Source organism: Pholcus phalangioides, unplaced genomic scaffold (assembly GCF_987345545.1).
Source record: "Pholcus phalangioides strain wild (caught in Gottingen) unplaced genomic scaffold, Ppha-v1.0 ptg000010l_1, whole genome shotgun sequence".
Classification (NCBI taxonomy): Eukaryota; Metazoa; Arthropoda; class Arachnida; order Araneae; family Pholcidae; genus Pholcus; species Pholcus phalangioides.
The window spans coordinates 4,584,522-4,606,133 of NW_028301603.1; the positions used below are offsets into that span (position 1 = coordinate 4,584,522).

Below are 21,612 nucleotides of genomic sequence, written 5' to 3' on the forward strand. Positions count from 1 at the left end.
TTTATTCAGAATGAAATTTTGGGCAGATCAGAAAATTCAAAATGTAAAACCCTTTAATCTACATAAAAGTAAGTTTTTTGTTATTTGACATATCTATCAGGTTATAAAAGACTATTTGATAACATTGACACTAAGTTTTTGATTGGTTTAATACTGAATAAGTTTCCGTGATCAAAAACTTGATCCTGTCATATATTTTGAATAAACAGCTCTCTATTTCACTTAGTAAACTGAGCACAGGTAATCGGAATTTTAGGTAAAATAAACCATGACATTTTATATTATCTGCTCTAGACTCTTTGTATGTTTAAAATGGCAAATTATAGTTATTTTGTTTTAATTATTGTAATAAATTAGTGTTTAAAAGATAAAACATTGTAATGTCCAAAAAAGTAACCACCTCAGCAGGTTATATACCTTCTACTTTACCGCACACTAACTCATCATATCGCGATTTCTAACTAGAGTTTGGTCGGAAATAAAGGCGCCATCGATTGGTGGTCGCCCCGGGTTTGGTCGGTAAAAAAACTTGTTTCTGATGTTCTTTTGGCTAGATCTTGATGGCAACCTTCATAGTGGAACACGAACATCTTACCACAGTACCACTCAGGTTATACACTGAAGATCTAAAAGTCATGAAATACCTCTATATCGTGTGGGATTCCCTTTTACCCAGCAAAGTGCAGCAACTCGACGTGGCATTGGCTCAAGTCGTCAAAACTCCCCTGAAGAAATATTCAGCCATGCTGCCTCTACAGCTGTCCATAATTGCGAAAGTGTTGTCTGTGCAGGATTTTGTGCATGAACTGACCTTTTTTGGACATGTTTCATACATGTTTGATGGGATTTATGTCTGGCGATGTAGGTGGCCAAATCATTCGCTGGAATTGCCCAGAATGTTCCTCAAACCAATGGCGAATGATTTTGGCACGTGGCATGACGTATTGTCGTCCTGGAAAATTCCATCGTTGTTTGGGTACATGAAGTCTATGAATGGCTGCAAATGGTCTCCAAGTAGCTCAACATAACCATTTCCAGTGAATGATTGGTTCAGTTTGACCAGAGGACCCAGTCCATGTCGCGCAAAAACAACCCACACCATTAATCTCCACCAGCTTGTACGGTGTCTTGTTGACAACTTCGGTCCATGGCCTCGTGGGATCTGCACCACACTCAAACCCTACTATCAGCTCTTATCAACTAGAATCGTGACTCATATGACCAAGCTATGTTTTTTCCAGTCATCTAGGGTCCTACCGATATGTTCACGAGCCCAGCAGAGGCGCTGCAGCCGATGGCATGTTGTTGGTAAAAACACTTGAGTCGGCCTTCTGTTGCCATATCCCATCAAAGCCAAATTTCGGTACACTGTCCTCATGGACATTCCTGTCATACGCCCCACATTGCATCGATTGTTGCTGTTATTTGGCGGAGTGTAGCTTGTCTGTTACCACTGACTACGCAGGAGTCGCTGGTCTCGGTCATTAAGTAGACACGGTCGACCACTGAGTTGTCCATGGTGGGAGGTAATGTCTGAAGTTAGGTATTCTGAGCACACTCTTGATTCTGTGGATTGAGGAATTGTGAACTCTAACAATTTCCGAAATGGAATGCCCCATGCATCTAGTTTCAACTAGCATTCCGCTTTCAAAGTCTGTCAATTCCCTTCGTTTGGCCATGATCATGTTAGAAAACTTTTCTCATGAATCACTTGAGTACAAATGAAAGACCTGACAGTGCACTGCCCTTTTACATATTTCTTGGGTGATGCTACTGCCATCTGTATATTTGCATATTGCTAACCCATGGCTTTTGGCACTTCAGTGTATATACCTGTATATCATACCTATTGTGTTTAAAACGTTATCCAAAAGCATTTATAGGCTTTTGGCAGTTTAAACTACTTTTGATGCTTTTCGTGTCAAAAAACCTGATGAGTATGTAACATACTGTATCTGTTTGTGTGTGTATTCATGTATCTATTTTTTTGCTCCCTGCAGACCAAGGCCCTGAATCCTGTAGTCACACAGCCAGCAAGCAACTCATCGAGTGCAGCTTGTGCGATTCCCTTGCCCCCGCCATCCGATGTAGAGCCTTCTGAAAGCACTAGTCTAAACATTGCTCCGCATACAAATTATTCCACAACCGAGAAAAGATTAGAGACAACAGATTAGTCTCAAATATCGGCAAAAAAAAAACTATTTAGCGGAAAATTGAAAATAATGAAAAAAATATGTAACATTTATTTCCACGCTGGTTATAAAATCACTGTGAATTTATCGTAATTTGAATGTGTAATTACTATGTTTGAATGTGTTACCAAAGCAAATCTTTAGAAATATATCGGCAGTTTATATAAATTGGAGGTGGGGGAGTGGAAGCTAGTCTTTCTCTTGCAGTTTTTCCATATCAATGATGAATTATTTCTCCCACGTGTCGCTTATTCTTAACATATGCCGTTATATATCGTGAAAATGCAAACTGTGTTTTTTGACACATTTCTTTGTATCGCAATTTAGCTCGATTAGTTCAGCTTTTTTTGCAATTATTATATTTTATGATTTAAGGCTGTATTTTTTCACTTTATATGTTATACCTTTATGCATTTTTATGGCAAGCTTGCACTGTGATCATATTTAACATTGATTCATTTCTAGCTTTATGTTCAGTGTGCATTGTGCCCGGAATCAGTCTGGTTCTGTAGTTTTGTTTAAAATTTTAATTTTTGTATACATTATCCGCCAAGATATGAAGCTATTGTAATTAAGAAGTGAGACTGTCCAGTTCTGTTTCGAAATTATCATAATTTTGAATTTAGTGTCATTCAGAAAGATGAATCTTGTGGTCGGAAATATTTGAAGAGCGATTAGTCAATCAGTGAGTGTAAATTTATAATGTAAATTGATTTGAATCGTTGAAACTGATTCTACTGATGGGCTATTAAGAGTAAAACACTTCACAGCAGTAGTCTAGTTTTATAATAATGCAAGCATTCTCGATTTCTTATGACAATTTGATGAAAATGCAATCTATATTTTGTTGTCTGCTGTTTTTTTAAATATATTTTAATGCATTTTATTTCGAATGTTTCATGCATTTTATCTATTTTCCGAGATGCCAACTATTTAGCGTGTTATTCATGCATATTTTTTGCTTATCAAACTTGAAAACCTCAGAACTTGCCCAGAATGACTTGTAACTAGTAGCAGTTTCATTCACTCTGGCTCTTTATTGCATGTAACATGAATGACTGTGGCGAAACAACATTGTCATCGCCTCATAGCTCAGATCAGATTAGTAAATAATTCTATTAAATGCATGAGTTATCCGAAATTTCCCTGCAAATCCCAGAGTTAGTACCATAAAACATGTTTGATGTATGGAGTATGTCTTAAGATGAGAGTCTTGTCTAGTAATTTGTGATGTATCGTCAATAAGTTAATGTTTGAAGTTATTGCATGTGTAATAATTTTTCCTGTCTTTGTAGTTGTAAGTTCTAGTTATAATAGACCAGGGGTCTTCAACCCAAGGCCTGTGGTCCAGCCAACCCTTTTGAGAAAAATAGCTGCTTAAGATAGAACAAAAATAATTTACGAGCACTTGGCTGTTGAAATTTATACCGCGGTATTTAGAACTGTGAGACATTTTTCAGGTTTAGTAGTAATGATGTGCATTTAATTCATTAAAGCCCTTTTTACATGTGCGAAGATCGGGTGTTGCTTTGGTGATTATTTACTGCATGGCGACTTTTTTGTCTCACCGTGGAGGAAAAAAAGGAGGGACGGAGATCTGTCAAAAGAGGTCCATCTTTTTTGTGGAGGAATGGTGGGCGAGTCCGACCTCTTCCATAATTTGTGCCACCGAAAACTACTCTAAGCTCCTTTGTTAGCCATCTTGAGCCCAGCGTTCAACCCACATGACCAGTGACGACTTCTGGAAAGAGGTGGGGGGGGGGGATGAATACCGGCATGTAGCGAAAATCCCTTTCGCCAATAACTTCACTGGATGATTTATTTCCCATGTAAACAGGGCATTAAAAAGGCCTTTGTAACGAGTTCGGGGAGGGGGGGGGGAACCTGGAGCCGAAACACTTTTCTAAGATCTACAATTGTGTATACATTATTTCAAGAGAGAAAATTTTGCACCCGAAAGGTATACATAATTACAGAAATGCTGAAAAACACCTCCATGAAAGAGAGAATTTTAGAATTATTGAGTAAATATATCACAGACACACACAGAGTTGTTAGAAGTATAACAATTCATGAAAAAAATTAAGAATTGATGAAATAAATTTGTAATTAACGAAAATTCAGAAATGATGAAAAATTTTAGAATTAATAAAAGAAATAACTAATTTAAAAAGAAAACCATTATCGGTGGAAGAAGTTATTTCAAAATGAATTAAAATGCAAATATATACTGTAAGAAATCATTTTCAGAATTTGCAAAATTGTTCAATAATTTGGGGAACCAATAATGCGGAATACAGTGGCATGATTTGCTGGTCCCTGGTTGGTTGGTCTGAAAGGTTGAAGATTCCCCCCATGATAGACACTAGTGGTTCAGCTAGTGTTTTGCCTCAATTTCTGTTCACGTTTTCAGATTGTAATGACAGCTCTCATATAACTGAAGCATCTAAAACTTTTGCAAGTCATCATTTAGTACTGTCATTTTAAGTCACTCATGTGAGTGCCAGGCATCTCGGGAACTCATTACTGTCAATCATCATGTAAAAAATGAATGATAGCCAAAAAAAGTTTTCTTTTCACCAACTGAGTATTTTGTTAAATATAGCTTGATCCTGTGTTAGCGTTGCTCTTAAGTCGAAATTTTGTAATAATAGGTTATAGCACGTAATAGCAGCGTTTGTGTGAACAAAATGACTGTTTCCAATTATGTATTTTGTAACAAATTGATTAATTGCTTTTTCTGTTCATTTGTTTTCCCCGCTCTGTCAGAATTTTGGTAATGTATGAAATAATAAAACTATTTTATATATCCTGTAGACTAGATAGATAATATGTAATTTGTATACATATCCATGTTATATCGCAAGTAGAAAAGAGAGAATATACTTTGGAAACTGCATCCTCATAAAATAATGGTCACTCCCCAGGACTGGACTTTGGCCAGTGTGATTACTGCTGGCAACATAACCGGAATTTAGTTAATTGGTTGCATGTGCAAGGTTTGTTCAAAAAGTATCTGACCATAATTTTTTGTGCGTGAAGCATGATTTAGTGGAGGTATGTAGGCAATCTTAGTGCCTTAGAAGCTGCCAGGCACCAACAGACCACTAATGAAAGGGAAAGTGTGATCTGTCTGGCTTTTTCGTTTTTCACAAAATGGCACAAAGAACTTGAACAACGCTACTGTATTAATCATGATGGAGCTACCAATTGTGAAGCAGAACCTCTGTTAGTACTCCTTAGTGATGGTTGTGTCGTGTAGTGTATACTCGTGATTAACAGTGTCACTGGAATCAAGAAAGACAGTTTGATATTGCATCTTCTGAAGACCAAATCGTCAGTTGAAATGGAATCAATGGATCCAATGTTAATTCTCTCTTAATCTGCAAGTTTCTTGATTGTGATTCGATGATCCTGCATCACCATAGTCCTCACTTGGTCAATATCTCATTTCTGGGCATTGAGAGCCTACCAGAACAGCCGCTGTTGTGGTCAAGTGGTCATAGTAATGGACTTGCATTGCGAGGACCCAGGCTCAAACCCCACAGTCGCCATAGTGGTGGTTGGCTGAAGTTGATTTACTGTGGTTCCCAACTTTGAGACCCTTATGCGAGTCTAGAAAGTTAAAAAGTCTCGCCATGGAGAGCAGCAGGCCTACAATGGTAAAATCTTCAATCATTACATTTCACTCATGGTCAGAAAAGTTCATGGCAGATGGTATCACTACACATAACAAGCATTACACAGAAACAAACTTTGTTTGGTTCACAACATGGGGATGCGCACATTCCAACATGTACCGATTCGTTAGAAGTTCTGCAGAGGAATATGGACGTGGAGCATATCTTTTTTAATAATAGCCTACCAGAACGTGCTTCACTCTCCATTGATGTGCAACCATTGTGTTAGAAACAAAAATGTGATGGCACTCACACATTTTCTTATTCATCTGCGGTCTGTCGTCTGGAAAAAATTCAAGCATTCTCACTAGGATTGCCTGCGTACATGCACCAAACCATGCCTCCTTAGCTTCATTGATTTTATGCACGAAAAATTATGGTCGGAGATACATTTTCAACAAACTTTGTATGTACACAGTGCATAGAAGTCGTCACTTTATCCTGCAATAACACCAGAACCGTTGATCCTAGAACCATACTTCCACTAGAAAACTACTATCAGATATGTCGTTCATGTTGCGAGGGATTGCATAGTTATTGTGAAATAAGAAAATCAACTTTTTATATGCAGGACACTGTCCATAAAAACCCAATTAAAAAGTTGTTGCCCTGTCTCTCCATAAGCCAAAAATAAAAATCAGAATTTCTATGTGCAATATTCTCGGATATATTTGAATTCAAACATACTAGGAAAGTTCGGAAAGAACATTATGAGCTTTTTGTCAGTGTATACTGTTCTTTCCCTCATTTTTCAGGAAATTTTGAATTCAAATATCTAAGCGAATATTGCACTTTTCAAAATTTTTTTTGTTGTCTGGCTCAGAAAAGACAGACAACAATTTTCTAATTAGGTTGTTGAGGACGACGGTGTCCGTATAAAGTGAATTTTTTTATTAACTATACAACCCTGTGCAAAATGAATGACGTACCTGCATTCTATAATCGTTACTTGGATACTTTTTCTAATTGAAAATATGCTTCTAGGATCAACTATTTGGGAGTTATTCCAGCGTAAAAAGGAACTTTTTCCCTACACACCCTGTATACTAATGGTGCCTTGATTTCCAACCGCATCCCAGGCTTAGACTTAGCAAGCTCGTATTGATTTTCAAACTAATTTGAAAGATTGGTTTTTGGGGCGCCTCCCATGATTTTTACTCCTGTTAGCTTCCGCCACGTACTGCATTAGGGCACAGGTGGTTGCCACTCCAAGAGATGAGCATCAGTTCACTTCTCTTAGTGCCTTGAGCTCCTTGGTCCTGCCAACAGGCTCAAAACGCCAACCATCTTAATTTAGAAATGTGTAAAAAAACTTTTTTGTGTTGTAAACTGAGGCCCTTCACACCTCTGATCTATCAGGTCGAACTACATGTTAAGACAGCAATGCTTACTGAACCCCTCTGAGACAGGGTTTTCGATTTCCTCAAGCAGGTGGTGCTGTTTTAATGCATAGATCAACCCAGGTGCATGCTACAATTTCTGATAGCAAATGCTTAACCTGGCAGGCTGGTAATTCCTAATAGAGGCATCACTAGGCCAGTCACCCACAATGTTCTTGAGATGATCTTAACTGGAGTCCGACCTTTAAGGGGTCCCAGTGAATTGATTTGACCAGCTTGGAAAAAAAAAAATAGTAATCCTATGGTCTAAAGCCGCCTTGCATCCCTTGCTAGGTGGAGCTTGTTTGCATGAAGGTGGATCAAATGAAAACAGAACAGTTATAATTTGGTTTATTTTTATAAGAGTGGCGAGACTTTGTATAGAGATAGAAGAGATAAGGAAAGCAACCCTACTGCAGAATGGACTTGCTCTAGGTAGTCGTGTGGAATTACACGATATGAGCTAGCGGCCGGCTCATAGTATCATCCAACAGGCAATGTTTCTTTTTCATCTGCGTCTGCGGAATATTTGCGAGTATAGAAGAGCAATGTTGTTATTAGTTTTTTAGTGGCAGAAAGAGTTGGAGTTCGCGAAATGCATCAGCAAATGAAGGCAGTGCATGGTGAATATGCAGCGTCATTGACTTGTGGGCAGGACTAGCACAAGCATTTCCACAATGCACTCACTTTTCTGTAGTGAAGTTTCTCTGCAATGATCAGAAACAAAATGTAATCCCACCACCTTGTTGATGTCCCTTATTGTGTGTCGTCTGTTTGGGCTGATTATCTGGTTGACTTCTTCCACCAAAACGTGACCAAGTTGCGTATCATCATTCAAAGATTCTTGTTCCTCATGGAAATGCTTGTGCCAATCTTGCATAAGAGTCAATGACAGTGCATGTTCACCGAACACTGCCTTCGTTCGCCAATTCATTTCGTGAACTCGAACTACTCGTCACTAAAAAAATTAATAACACTACATTGCTCTTTTTTACTTCCTAATATTCCACAGATGAAAAAAACAATTGATTGCCAGTTAAACGATACTGTTAGCCGACCACCAGCTTAGCGCACATCATGTTTGGTGTGACTACCTAGAATAAGTCCATTCCACAGGGGTTGCCTTCTTTACCTCCCGCTCCACCTTCACACAAAGTTTTGCCACTCATACAAAATAAACCAAATTATAACTGAACTTCCATTTTCATTCTCCATCTACCCTTATACACATTTTAGAGAACCGCAAAATAACAGTCCAGCCCTGGGTCACTGCTACATTTACAGGGTCGCAACTGGATACTTGAATGTTCGGTAAAAGCAAGAATGCATTCGGCACACCCCTCCTCTTTTTCAATGTCGAAAAAGAGATCAAAATGTGAAGCATAAATTTGTGGCTAGTTTCGGCTCTGCACGTGCTTAATAAAAGTTAATTAAATTAACTTTCATTATTTTTAATGCGTTTCTTTAATGCTTGAAATTGCAGGAACGATATGGCAGCGGCAACTTCTATTTCCAGATCTATTAGCCGCCTGTATGAATACCCTTGCAATCGCCAAAGCTCAATTTTCATTCTTTGGAAAATGCATATTTTCATTTTGCTTATTCTTGAATCGCTTGGACCCGTGGACCACAATCGGTATATAACAATGTGAACCTCCTTTAACGGATTGTATTTTTCCGAGAAACTTCCTTGCAAAAGATTTATATATTCATACACATTCGTGCATATATCTACTTTTCCGGAAGTACACACTATTGAATCAACATATATATATGCATTTGACTATTTCTCATCCTGTAGCCTCAAGAATATGATGCCATGATTCTTTTTGTCACGAATAATAATGCGGCAGATATATGCTTTGGTTGTAACGCGTATAGACAAGTCAATGGCGATTCGTAATTTGATTCCACACTGTGTAAATACATGTATATTTCATTATTATACAATACAAACATGTATTCTTTTTTATGAGTAATATTTTGTATTATCGTCCTTTACTGTTGTACAATTAATAATTAAAAGAATTGTCTTTTTTATGCATTGACTTCTCAATTTGTGGTGGTCTGGAGTGTATCGCTTTTTATGTGCATCTGTAATTCGCGATTATTTCGGGTTTAGAAATTATAAATCGGAAGGCACTGCCAGTCTGTGGTGGATTCTCGAAATAGCCACAGATCTCTATGACGGAAATGCTTCAAGCTGTTTGGCCACTGTGGATGAGCAGCAAAACACTAATACATCAGTTATGTTAACCGGGGGGGGGGATAATCCCATATTTAAGCAGTTGTCTCCATGCTTGCAAACTCTCTACAGTCATTCCCACTAACCCAGTCCCTCACTCTCTCGGCAGACCTATGGTGGGCTGCACAATTTTTTTTCCGCCTTTCTCCCATTCTACTCATTTTCTTGGCCACTAATTCTTCAAATTTGTCAAATAAGCCCCCCACCCCATAAATACGCCACTCCTCAACAGGTGTTCGTATATATTGCAACAAAATCTTGATAATTTTACAGCTTTCGTAACTAACAGCTACAATGTTTCCTAGATTTCCCTGACTGCTATTGTTAAGGCTTGGGTTCACACATGATGGAAACCTAGCATAGTCTGGGAAATCTAAGAAACATTGTACCTGTTAGTTACGAAAGCTGTAAAATTATCAAGATTTTGTTACAATACATACGAACACTTGTTGATGAGTGGCGTATTTATGGGAGGGGGGGGGCAGCAAGTTCTGAAGAGCGGCAAATTTGAGGGATGAGTGCCAAAGAAAATTAGTAAAATGGGAGAAAGGCGGCAAAATTTGTGTAGCCCACTATAGATCTGCGTCTGCATAGAGAGTGAGGGGACCAGGTCAGTGAGTGACCATAGAGTTTGTAAGCATGTGAATGACGAAAAAAGTGACCTAGACCATGTGCAAACATGCAAATGAATAAAACTTTGCTCATTGACTCAACTAAAAAGCAAGGGACCAGGTCAGCGAGCAACCAAAAGAATGACCTGGAGAGTGTGAGCGTTGGGACTGAACAAAAGAGGGACCGGGAGTGTGTGCAAGCATGTAATGATCAAAAGAATGGTGGGCTCAGGTCAGTGAGCAACAAAAAAAGTGATCAAGTATGTGAGCATGAGACAACAAAAGAGTGACCTAGAGAGCAAGGAATCAGGTCAGTGATCAACCGAAGAATGACAATGTGCAAGTACGCATGAGTGACAAAAAATGAAAACATGCAAGACCATAAGAGTGACATAGAACAGTGTTTCCCAACCACCGGGCCCTGCCATCAGTGTGCTTCTCACCATGTTTTATTTTTCCTTATTTATTTTACATTAATAGCGTGTATGACCGGGCCTTGACTCACGTAAAAGAAATCAACCAGGCCGTAGGATTCTAAATGTTGTGAATCACTGACATAGAGGGTGTATGTGTGAGAGAGAAAAGCATTGTGCAAGCTTGTGAATGACCAAAAGAGTGATCTAAAAAGTATGTGAGTGACCAAAACAGTGAATTAGAGAGACATTGGTGTATTTACGGGAGCGGCGATCAAGTGGTTTATAGCAAAGGGCGAGGAACGAGTGGGTCAAGGAAATTAGAATGGGAAAAAGTCGGCATAACCATAAATCCACCTCTGCTGTTATGACAATTTTGGCATTGCTGTGGAAGGATTGGTCATTTGAGGAATGCATCAGTGCTTGTCGTTAATGTTTCCAGAGAAATATTTGAGTGAAATATTGTGAGAGGAGCTTTTGTGGCAGACATAAGAGATGATAACAGGGTGTTGAGAATGGCCTCCACGCGCTAGTCTAGGAGGCTCAGAGAAGAGGTCAATGTACAGCATTTGATATTTTTGTACGATATAATATCGGGCAATTAAAAAATAATCTGGTTTTAAAAAATATAACTTGAATCATATAAATTTTACTGTTTAATGGCATTAGGAAGCGGAGGTTAAATTTTTATTCCCACACATTCGATATTCCAAAAATGTTTTGGGATGTGGGATATTTTCATAGCTTGTTTCAGTGCGCGCCGAAGAAAATATGGATGACAATCGTCATCCCATCAGATGAACCTTTGTCTTTTGAGCTTTTTCTTTTGGGGCTTTCGTTAAAGAAGCTGTGTACGTGCCTTTTTGAATGAGCTCAAGAACAAAGTTACTACTGCTTTTACGAACATCAATAGGCTACTGACATACAGTGCATATGTGTGCCGCGGAACGAAAAGAGGATACGTAGAATACCTATAAGTAGTGAAAAAAAAAACAAAAAAACTTTGAAATGTCTCTGCTGCTTGCGAAAGTATTATCCATCTTGCTATCTGTAGTACTTTTTGAAATATATTACTTTGAAACTCGATGATTATTTTTCTCAATTACCGAGTAGAATAAGAATAGCAGACAGATTTCTCAAAATAAAATCACAAATAACGAACAATATATGATGTATATATTTCAACAGCCATGAAACATTCATGATAATACATCGAAAATAATAGACTTTTCTTAAATGAGGAAAAATCGTACATAAAATGATTAGAATATTCAATAACAAAGCACCATCAATAACCATGCGTTTCTAATTAACATCCAATTTCTAAATTAGGATCATTAATATAACATTTAATCATGTTTGTTTGGCACACACTCATAAAATACAAATTTAGTCATTGACATGGACAGAAAACATCGAACACACACATTTTATAAGTATGGATATATTTTGTTGAATATGTGAACACATGTAAAACACCAGAAACGGGACAAACAAATTCAGTCTTTCATGTAGGTTATGGCAGGTCACTTTGGACGTTGGCAGTAACATATGAAGGGATAACGCGAAATGTGCATATTGTACGAGTGTATTCTACGGAATTTATACAAGAGAGAATAACGTTGTGGATGACATATCGAGAATATTACGTGATTTATATAATAGTTGATTGATTGATTTATAATGATTGACATAATATTTTTCCATGTTAGAATTGGAAAATCTCAGGTTTATTGTTACTAGGTTTACAAATACCACTAAAATTCCATAATCAGTACTCGTTAAGTTTACCGCGAATTCGTGCAAACACGCTGGCAGCTTCATTTGCATAGTCATAAACTTGGCCGATACCTGATCACAGCGCCCCCCCCCCACAAGGTTGGGGCTGGCAAGGGTCCAGCTCAGTCAAATTTTATTATTTTCAACACTAAAATTCACTATTGAAGGGCCCACACTGAATATCTCAGCCTATGGGACCCCACGTCTTTGCTTATGAAGTCGTATGTAGCCAATTGCAGCGATAAAATTTAAACAGTCAGATTTTTCAACTAATTTTGAGAATGTTATTGACAGATGGCTGTATAACATGCTGAAACACTGCCATATAATAGATGAGTCCGTGCAAATCTTTATACAGTCGAAAAAACAGGAGTATGATAAAATTTTCATGATAGAATTCGAGTAAACTCATTATTTCAATGATAGGATTATGACTGCAATAATACAGATACAAATTTTGCAATATTGTTTAATGTGATTACCTACTTGCAAACTTTTATACATGTGACGACTAACAAACTTCAACTGTTGAGACAATCTTTCAAGTGAAATATTATATGAGGTGTACAAGATGTGTTAAGCACGGTCTCCGTGAGATGAGAGGCTGACAGGATCTGGGGTCTCCTCAGAGGGAGAGCTTATGTACAGTATTCGGTAATGGGAATATATTAGAGTTGATCAATGGTTAATGAGAGTTTCTGATGATAAAATATATTTTAATGAGCCAGTTAAAAGTAACGGCATAAGCTTGTAGGCAGAGATGTCATTGCTTTGTAAGCCAAAGAAAGGTCCAGACTGTAACAGCAATTAATCCTTTATAGGGCAATATTATCAATTGCTTAGGTACTTCTCAGCAAAATTTTGGGAGAAGATTAACTTTGGTGAGCATAGGGATGCCAGATGTCTTGTGATTCGACCAAATGAGGGCATGCTCAGTGTCGTCTGAAAGCATGGGCCCACCTGGTTAAGGCCCGGGAACCTCACAAAAATAACTGGTCAAAATTTTCTAGAGTAAGCGTTTCATTTCCCAGGTAGGGACTCAGAAAAATCACCTGGCCCAGGGGGAAGACCTATGATGCTCTTAAGCCGGCTTTGGGCATTCTTGCATTGCACGTTCATAATTATTGAGGGAAGGAAGCTTGAGTACTAGAGGCACTCTGCTTTTGCATATTTTGTGGTGTACATCCCATGATTGTTACAGCCAGACCCCAATACACCACTTGTAATTTCAGTGTTTTAAAGGGTCTTGTTAGCATAATCCATAGGCAGAGATGATAGACTTGGAAGTCTGGGGGGGAGGGGGCATTATGATGATGATATCAATTCATCTATACAAATATGCATTAGATCAGTCGACTTCACTTTTGATACTGGGGGCAATGCACGCCCCCCATATCTCCGCCCATGGCATAATCAGTCAATTTGGTTTACTCATAATTAAGTCCCTCACCACCCAGTCATTTTTATTTGGTTCATAGAGTGCCATTATACTGAGGTTTGACTGTGTAATCATAAACCTATATTGGTACAATATAATCCCTGTTTACATGTGCAATATTGTGGTAGCATAGGGGAGTTCTAGAACCCCTTGAAGACTTTCTCCCTCATAAGGAATGAAATTGAGAGCAGGAATTAGAGAGAATTCTTGTAGCGGGTTTTAAACCCACTTTTCCACATCCATAAAAATGAGATCCAGTTGAAATTTTCTATAGTTTACCAGGTATGGCCTCAGAAAAATCACTTGGCCTGGGAACCCATTTTGCTCGTAAGACTGCCCAGGTACTTGGCACATATAAGCCCTGTTTACCAAGCACCTGGGCAGTCTTACGAGCAAAATGGGTTCCACGGCCAAGTGATTTTTCTGAGGCCATACCTGGTAAACTATAGAAAATTTCAACTTGATCTCATTTTTATGGAGTCCCTCTTCTCCTGAGGCACCTGCGCCCATGCATCAAGATGACACTGCCAGGGGCATATCACAAATCATTTTTATATTGTACTTGACACACCTAGCAGACGGTTAATATTCTCCCATCCAGGGGTGTTTATTTTTCAGCACCATAATAAGCGAACCCTATGAATAAAAATTGTGAATATTTTTTCATGATAAGCATCAACAACATGGCCTCCACATTTTGGAGCAGAACCCCTAGGGAGGGATCAATCTTTCATGAGCCCTTTTATGGTGAATTTATAGCCAGCAAAAAAACCCCATAAAATGATTGTAATTGTTCTGTGAGCCCCATCAGTCCCACGCTTGTGGAGGCCATGAATAACAAATGCGAGTGATTAAAAGCAAAGTTATATATTGTTTTACATTGGGCACCAATAACTTAGCACATTTAGAGGCACCATTTGTTTCAATATAATTGGGAAACCAGAAAAGCCCTGCTAATCCAAACTAATTATGTGCAAAATTTTTTCCTATTAGCAAAAAGTTTAATCCATCCTTCAAACCAGTGCTTCTGCAACTTTTATGGTCCACGACTCCATAGTCATGATTCATCCACGGCTCCTCAAAATAGTCAGGTAGATAGGTTTGAAGACATATGATTTGGGTTGAAAGGGGAAAAAATTTAGTAGATAATCTGCATCCATAAAAGAACCACTTCAAAAAGCACTGAGAAAAGGAACACATCAACATCCCCCGCACGCCATGACGCATACTTTGAAAACCCCTGTTCCCGAACATTTTTTTTTAAATTCCATCACAGATGGCATCTCTACATGTTCTACAAGACTCACAGACCTGATAGTAGGACAGTCTTTTCTCCCATTCTCTTTGCCCCCACCTTTCTTGCAACTGTTTGGATCAACTAGGTTGGAGAGATGACGTCACTCCCCATTACAAGTGTAGAAGAACTGAATACAAAATGTGGAGATAAAATTTTGGAAGGAAAATTTCCCCGCAGAGGCTTGTAAATTTTCCTTTAAAAATTCCACACACTGCATCCAGTTCTTCTATACCGGATAGGGCTTGACACATCGCAAAAAAGATCTAGGCGCCAGAATGATTTTTTTTAGGCACCACAAATTTTTTTTCAGAAAAAACTAGTCAAAAATGACATTTTTTTTTTTAACTTTTCCACGACATAGTGACTGCCTTTGGCATTAATAGATACACTGATATAAATTCCAAAAATCCTGTATCGTCCACAGACTCCAATCTAGCAAGTACACATAGAAAATTTCAGGCGCCAATACTAATTTCTTTGTTTACCTGGCACCTCTCAAGCCCTGTTCTACACTTGCAACTGGGGTTTGGTTTAGCAGAACTTGTTAAGGTTGTTTTTAAGTAGTATCACATGATATAGTTAAATACTTCCCCAGCTGAAAAAAATATTCAAGAAATTTCAGTACTGGTTTGATTACAGAGACGACAACCAATTGGCAATAAAAGAAACAGCCAAGCCTTATATGTGATTATTTTTCATTTTTCAATTACATAAGCCTTTCTTATGTTGGAAGATAAAATCAAGTCCTCGAAAAGTAAAACAGGTTTTTCTTGAATAAAAACCATAGTTGGCTCGCAAGAAATTTGGTTGGTATCTAATTATTTTTCTGATTTGTTTCAGCTCTGCAGATTACTATCAGCAGCTGTGTTATAAATTGCTACTTGGGAAAGAGCCTTAATGGTTGTCTTAATAGCCAATCAGCACCAAATTTTGCACCAATTTCAAAAGTTAGATAGATCAAGGAACTTGGTGAAGTGAAATTTTCTCCCAAAAACTAAAAGATCTGGCAATAATACGTAATAGTGGTACACCGTTTAACTGCTACAATTTGATAATAAGTACGGATATAATAAAAAGACAAATGAGAATAAATATATATGCCGTCACATAATGAAGATTTGATCATAATCATTTGATCATTTTTGTTGCATTTTGTTTTAAATTTATTGCCGATTCCGAACGGCAGGCTTGTTATGAAGATTTGATAAATACACTATTGTAACATGTATAAGGAACCATTTTTTGCTGAAAATTAAGTTCCAAAAATAAGAGGGCTTCTTATGCAGTAAAACCCCTTTTAACAGATGCCCCTCTATTACGGCCAAAATAATAATTTTCCCTTGTAAAATAAAAGAATGCTTTTCAAACACCTGAATTACGGCCACCCTCTCTTTCACAGACGAATTTCTTTGTTCCACTGGTGTCCACTAAAGAGAGGTTTTACTGTACATGAAAAGATATATTTAATAATACTATTCAACTCTTTTTTTTATCCAAATTTTAAACCCAAAAAATCAGGGGTTCCTTGTATATGTTAAAACATTATATATACAGAAATGAAACTGAAAAATAAAATTTCTATCGATATACAGTCAAACCTCGTTAGTGCGTCACCCGGTTAACATGTCACTCCGCTTACCGGATCACTTTTTGGAAGTCCCAATTGTCCTCAGGCAGGAATTGGCATAGCTATGGCTTACTCCGTTTAACGAGTCATTCCGCTTACTAAATCATATTTTTGGTCTCCCAAGAGTGACTCATTAACGAGGTTTAACTGTATTACAAAATCAGGGAGTAGGGCAACCACTATTTCTGTGTGAAAAGGGATTTTCCCAATCTTCCATTTCTATTACCGATAATCATCTTCTCATTTGAGGAAAAGTATACACATATGAACATTAAAAGATACTTATCAATTATCCATAGTAACATTCTCTTGGCAATTTTTTTGGCCGCCTCCTTTGCATTATCTTCAACACAAGATTAACTTCTTGTTGCCAAGAGAGAATATCAATAGCTAAAACCGCAGCTTCAATGTTCAGGTTACTTCACCATGAGGGAGGGGGGGAATAACTGATAATTATACATTAAAGTATAAGTTCATGAAGAGACCATCTAGCGCCAAGTATATAAATTCAGAACAACGACATTTCACTGGAAGCCCTTATTAGACAATTATGAAACATCAAACTAAAATTGCACAAATAGAAGTTGCATCTCACGCGGAATGCATTAACATGAGCTTCAGTTTTATAAATCAATATAGCATTCTCTCACAACCAAATCATGCACCAAAGACAATACGATTATCAAATACATCATTTAGCAGCGTTAAAGCTCTTCCCAAGATTCACAAACCGGTAAAAACCATCAAAATTCATTAAAAGTCCCTTAATATTTCATTTACACGATCTAAAAATATATTCGCATGATCAGGTCTGAATATCAATGCAGTGCGTACCCGTAGGGTGCTTGTACCGCTGCCACCACAGTGCACACCATTCCTATGCAGCAACTTCACAGCTTTATCTCTCGCTTGAGCGTTAACAAAGTCTATCGCACAGAATGTCCCCCGGCCTCTAGCATTGGAAATAGAGTTCGGGTACTTACTCTGGACATCTTTCAAACCAGTGAGTAAAACATTCCCAGTCACTGCCATGTTCTCCACCAAATTCTGTCCTTTGATAACTTTTATGATAGCGGCCAGTAAAACAAGCTTTGAAGGATCTCCTAACCATGTATTAAAGATCCTATATCCTTCCTTCGGGCGGAATTCATCTCTATAAAAATAACCACCTGTTGTCATCTTCTTACTGAAAGTGACTACATCCGGTGGTGTTTCAAGACCCCAATGTTCATGGGCCCAAAACTTACCCGTAGGTCCACCACCAGTCTGGACCTCATCGCATATGAATGCTACACCTTTTGCCAGAGTCAACTTGCGGAGCTTCCGGAAATACTCATCCGACGCATGATTATCACCACCCTCAGCCTGTATCGGTTCGACAATCAAACCAGCGACCGGTCTACCTTTCTTCTTGTACACATCAATCAACTCCTCGACATGAGCTAGGGATTTCTCATCTTCCTTTCGGTTTTCTGCCACGTTCTCGTCAAGAGGGTACTTGTACTTCGGGAAATGCGCTATCGGCCAATCAAACGAAGGGACGTCCAACTTATGGATCGGCTTGGAATGAGTGGTAGCTAGAGCACCGAACGTACGTCCATGGAAACCACCAATAAACGACATAATACTCAGGTTCGGAGCCCCTGGTGGCATATTCACCATAGAGCTCTTAAGCTCCTCTTCGGTTGGTGGCTTGTTACCCCTCTCTCGGTACATGTACCAGAAACACACCGCCTTGAAAGCGTTCTCATTGGAGCACGAACCACAGGCCATTGTTTGAACCTCTTTCAGTCCTGGTGGGGCCACTGATAGCAACGAGTCACTGATGCTCTCGACAATGTCACCAGGTGGCAATATGCCCAGTGCTGGCCTATTGACGAAAGAGTCTATATTCTGTGGATCCTTCACGGTCTCATGTAGGACTGGGTGGTTGTATCCCAGAGGGAGCGACGATATCTGATTGTAGACATCTAGAAACATGTTGCCATCGACATCGCACAAATAGTTACCGATGGATCTCTTGTAGTCCACGAACAGCTGTACGGTGCTGGTGCTCTGGATCCGGTTCAGGGCATCGAGCAGGGCTGCGGACTTCGGGCCGGGGATCCGATCGGTTACGACTCTCGGTAGCTCCGGCTCTTTGACCTGGGCAGCGGCGGCGGTGGCGGTAGACGTGACGCTCCGGCAACATCTGAACGTCTTTAGTTTCTTGACTCTTTTAACAGCGAACAACATCTGTGTGTTGTATTTTAACAATCCACAGAACCTTACATTCGTGGATACGTAGGCCATTTTCGCTGTTGATAACGATAACACACGCAAATTATCAGAGATGCTGTTCGACAGTCGGCTGGCGGAAGAAAAATAAGTAAAAAATCTCACTCTCTTCTGCGCGTTGTTTACATCCTCTTGCGCGGGCAGGAGCAGACGACAACCAACTCCGGCAGCCAATCAGGATACCCTAACTGCAATGACGTCAGAGATCAGAGCCACTGTTGCCATGCCGATAATGTAAATGATGTCCAGAAAACTTTCTGGGTGGGCGGAGTTTTTTTTTTTTTTTTTTCCTGCATGACATCTATTTTTTTTTCCTTTTAGAATCATCTCATCTTTAAAAAACAAAACAAAAATATAACAGCAATTCTTTTTTTATTCCTATGCAAGGTCATTTCTGTTTCTTTTCTTTGCTCACAAAGTTAATAGACTCTTCACTTCACTTGATGGGGAAAAAATAACACTTCAAATGCAGTATCTAATAAAAGTTATCTTACTGATAACTTGTTAGATGTTAACTTTCCAGAAACAAACACGGGAAGGACGTGAAAGTGTGTGGTAAGAATTGAAGAATTCATGTGAAAATCCAGACGAGAAGTTCGTCAAAGGATCAGTCAGAGTAGCCAGAGTGGTGATTTTCCTCGCCAAATATTGGGTTGGTTTGGAAAAGATTCAGCAAGAATATTTTTTAGCTTTGGCGGATGGTGGTTTTTTATTTTTTATATATATGCAAAGATATTTTTTTCATTCACTTCAGTCCTCACTAATTCGGATTTTTCTTCTGGATGGCGGGGGGGGGGGGAGACCCGTGAAAGAAACCCCATCCCCAACATATAACGGTGTCCTGACAGCGCTCCAGCTCGAAACAATTTTTAATTTTTTTCTTGTTTTTCACACTTTAAATATGCAAGGGCCTGTGAAAAATCTGTCTAGGACCCAACAAAAGTTCACAGATTAGGGGTCCTGCTGCAGGATGCGGGAAGGGGGGGGCCGTCTCAAGAGTATCATGGGCCCCCGGGCCAAGTGGTTTTTCGGAGGCCCTACCTGGTAAATCCTAGAAAATTTCAACCGGATCTGATTTTTGTGAGGCCCCTCTTCTATTGAGGCCCCCGGGCCATGCCCAGGTGGGCCCATGCGTTAAGACGGCACTGGGGGGGGGGGCATGAACAGAGACATCTCGAGCTTACTTGCCTCCCAGTTGCGAATCCTCATGTGCCACTCCCTGAAAGCGACCCTGGCCGAAGACCAACGGGGGGCTCCAATCTAGGGGACCTCGAGATTAACCTATGATTTTTTTTATTTTTTTTTTCAGAAGAAAGCCGCACACCAATTGTTTACCGTGTAAAATATTCGTGATCATACTTTCCTCTTTAAAAGCCAATCATTCGTGTGAGGGAACCAAAATTCATACTTGCCCCTTGGGAAAAATACAGGGGAACCTCTTGGGTCATTGGACCCATTGCTGCTGCACGGTGCGCCATTTAAAAGAGGGTGCTATATCCTAGGTGAATCAGGGCCGTCTTAAGAGCATAATGAGCTGTAGGACAAAGTGATTTTTCTGAGGCCCTACCTCGCAAATTCTCGAAAAATTCAACTGCTTCTAATTTTTCTGAGGCTCCTGTTCTCTTGAGGCACCGGGCCGTGGTAGGCCCATGCAGACGGCACTGAGATGAATGGTTGAAAAAAAAAAAATAAGAAAAAAGTTTTTTCTTTTTTCGTTAGAAATTATAGAGATAAAATGCGAGAGAGAGAGAGGTATGGCCCTCCACAAGAATAAGGCTGACGGGATCCAGCCTGGGGGCTCGATACAATTCTCCCGCATAGGCGGAGATAGACTTGGAAATCTGGGGAGGGGGGGGTACGGTCATTATTACTGGGGGGCACGATGATGATGATGATGTCATTTCATATGTACGCATATACATTAGATCTGTCGACTCCACCTTTGACGATGGAGAGGGCAATGCCCCCCACCAAGGGCGTAGAGGGGACAATGTGAGCGTAGCCGAAATGTGAGAAAATGACCAAAAAAAGGGGAAAAAGATGGCCAAATCTATTTCCATCACTTTGCCCCCCCCCCCGCGAACGAAATTTCGGGCTACGCCACTGCCCCCCTGTATCGCCGCCAATGACCGAACCCCTTGCAACCTCGCTTAAGCAGCCCTGGCCATGAAAGAAACAAGCATTTGAGCGAAAACAATATATGGTGGAAAAAACGTGTGGCCGCGTTTAGAATATAATACCTCTACAACAGACAGGGCATAGCTACTTTAAAACATGCGAGCATAAAAATGAAACCATAAATAGTTTTCGATTGCAGTCATGCAAATCGACTGGCACTTACAGCCAAGTATGGGGTTGGGTGAGAAAATTACTTTTCCCGGGGTCCATGGTGCCCTTAAGAGAGAGAGAGAATTCCCTATCCAGAGAGGGGATCAGAGCCGTTTCAACAAGACCAGCCCCCCCCCCCCCCCCACCAGGCTTCTGGAAGTGCTTGTCTTCTAATTCAGATACCGTACTTACTCTTTGAATTTATTGTACCAAATTTCATTTCCATGAGAGTCCTCCTATGCACTTACGACCGTGCGTCATGGGCGGAGATACGGGAGGGGAGCATGGGGGATCCAGCGTCAAATGTAGAGTTGACTGATCTAATGTATATGTGTATATATGAATT

At 39.5% G+C, this 21,612-nt stretch overlaps 2 protein-coding genes across 2 annotated transcripts in view; one reads left to right on the plus strand and one right to left on the minus strand.

Moving 5' to 3' along the window:
• LOC149080778 (dnaJ homolog subfamily C member 5-like) overlaps positions 1 to 9,291 on the plus strand; it is a 29,611-nt gene extending 20,320 nt beyond the window's left edge. Inside the window, exon 8 of the mRNA XM_089237468.1 lies at positions 2,001 to 9,291. Coding sequence (XP_089093594.1) covers positions 2,001 to 2,174 — 174 coding nt within the window. The 3' untranslated portion in view covers positions 2,175 to 9,291. The remainder of the gene's footprint in view (positions 1 to 2,000) is intronic.
• Positions 9,292 to 11,679: 2,388 nt separating this feature from the next.
• Positions 11,680 to 19,097, minus strand: Gabat (4-aminobutyrate aminotransferase). Its single transcript, XM_089237469.1, has one exon. The coding sequence runs from the start codon at positions 18,951 to 18,953 to the stop codon at positions 17,415 to 17,417; it is 1,539 nt and encodes a 512-aa protein (XP_089093595.1). The 5' UTR covers positions 18,954 to 19,097; the 3' UTR covers positions 11,680 to 17,414.
• Between the last annotated feature and the right edge of the window lie 2,515 nt (positions 19,098 to 21,612).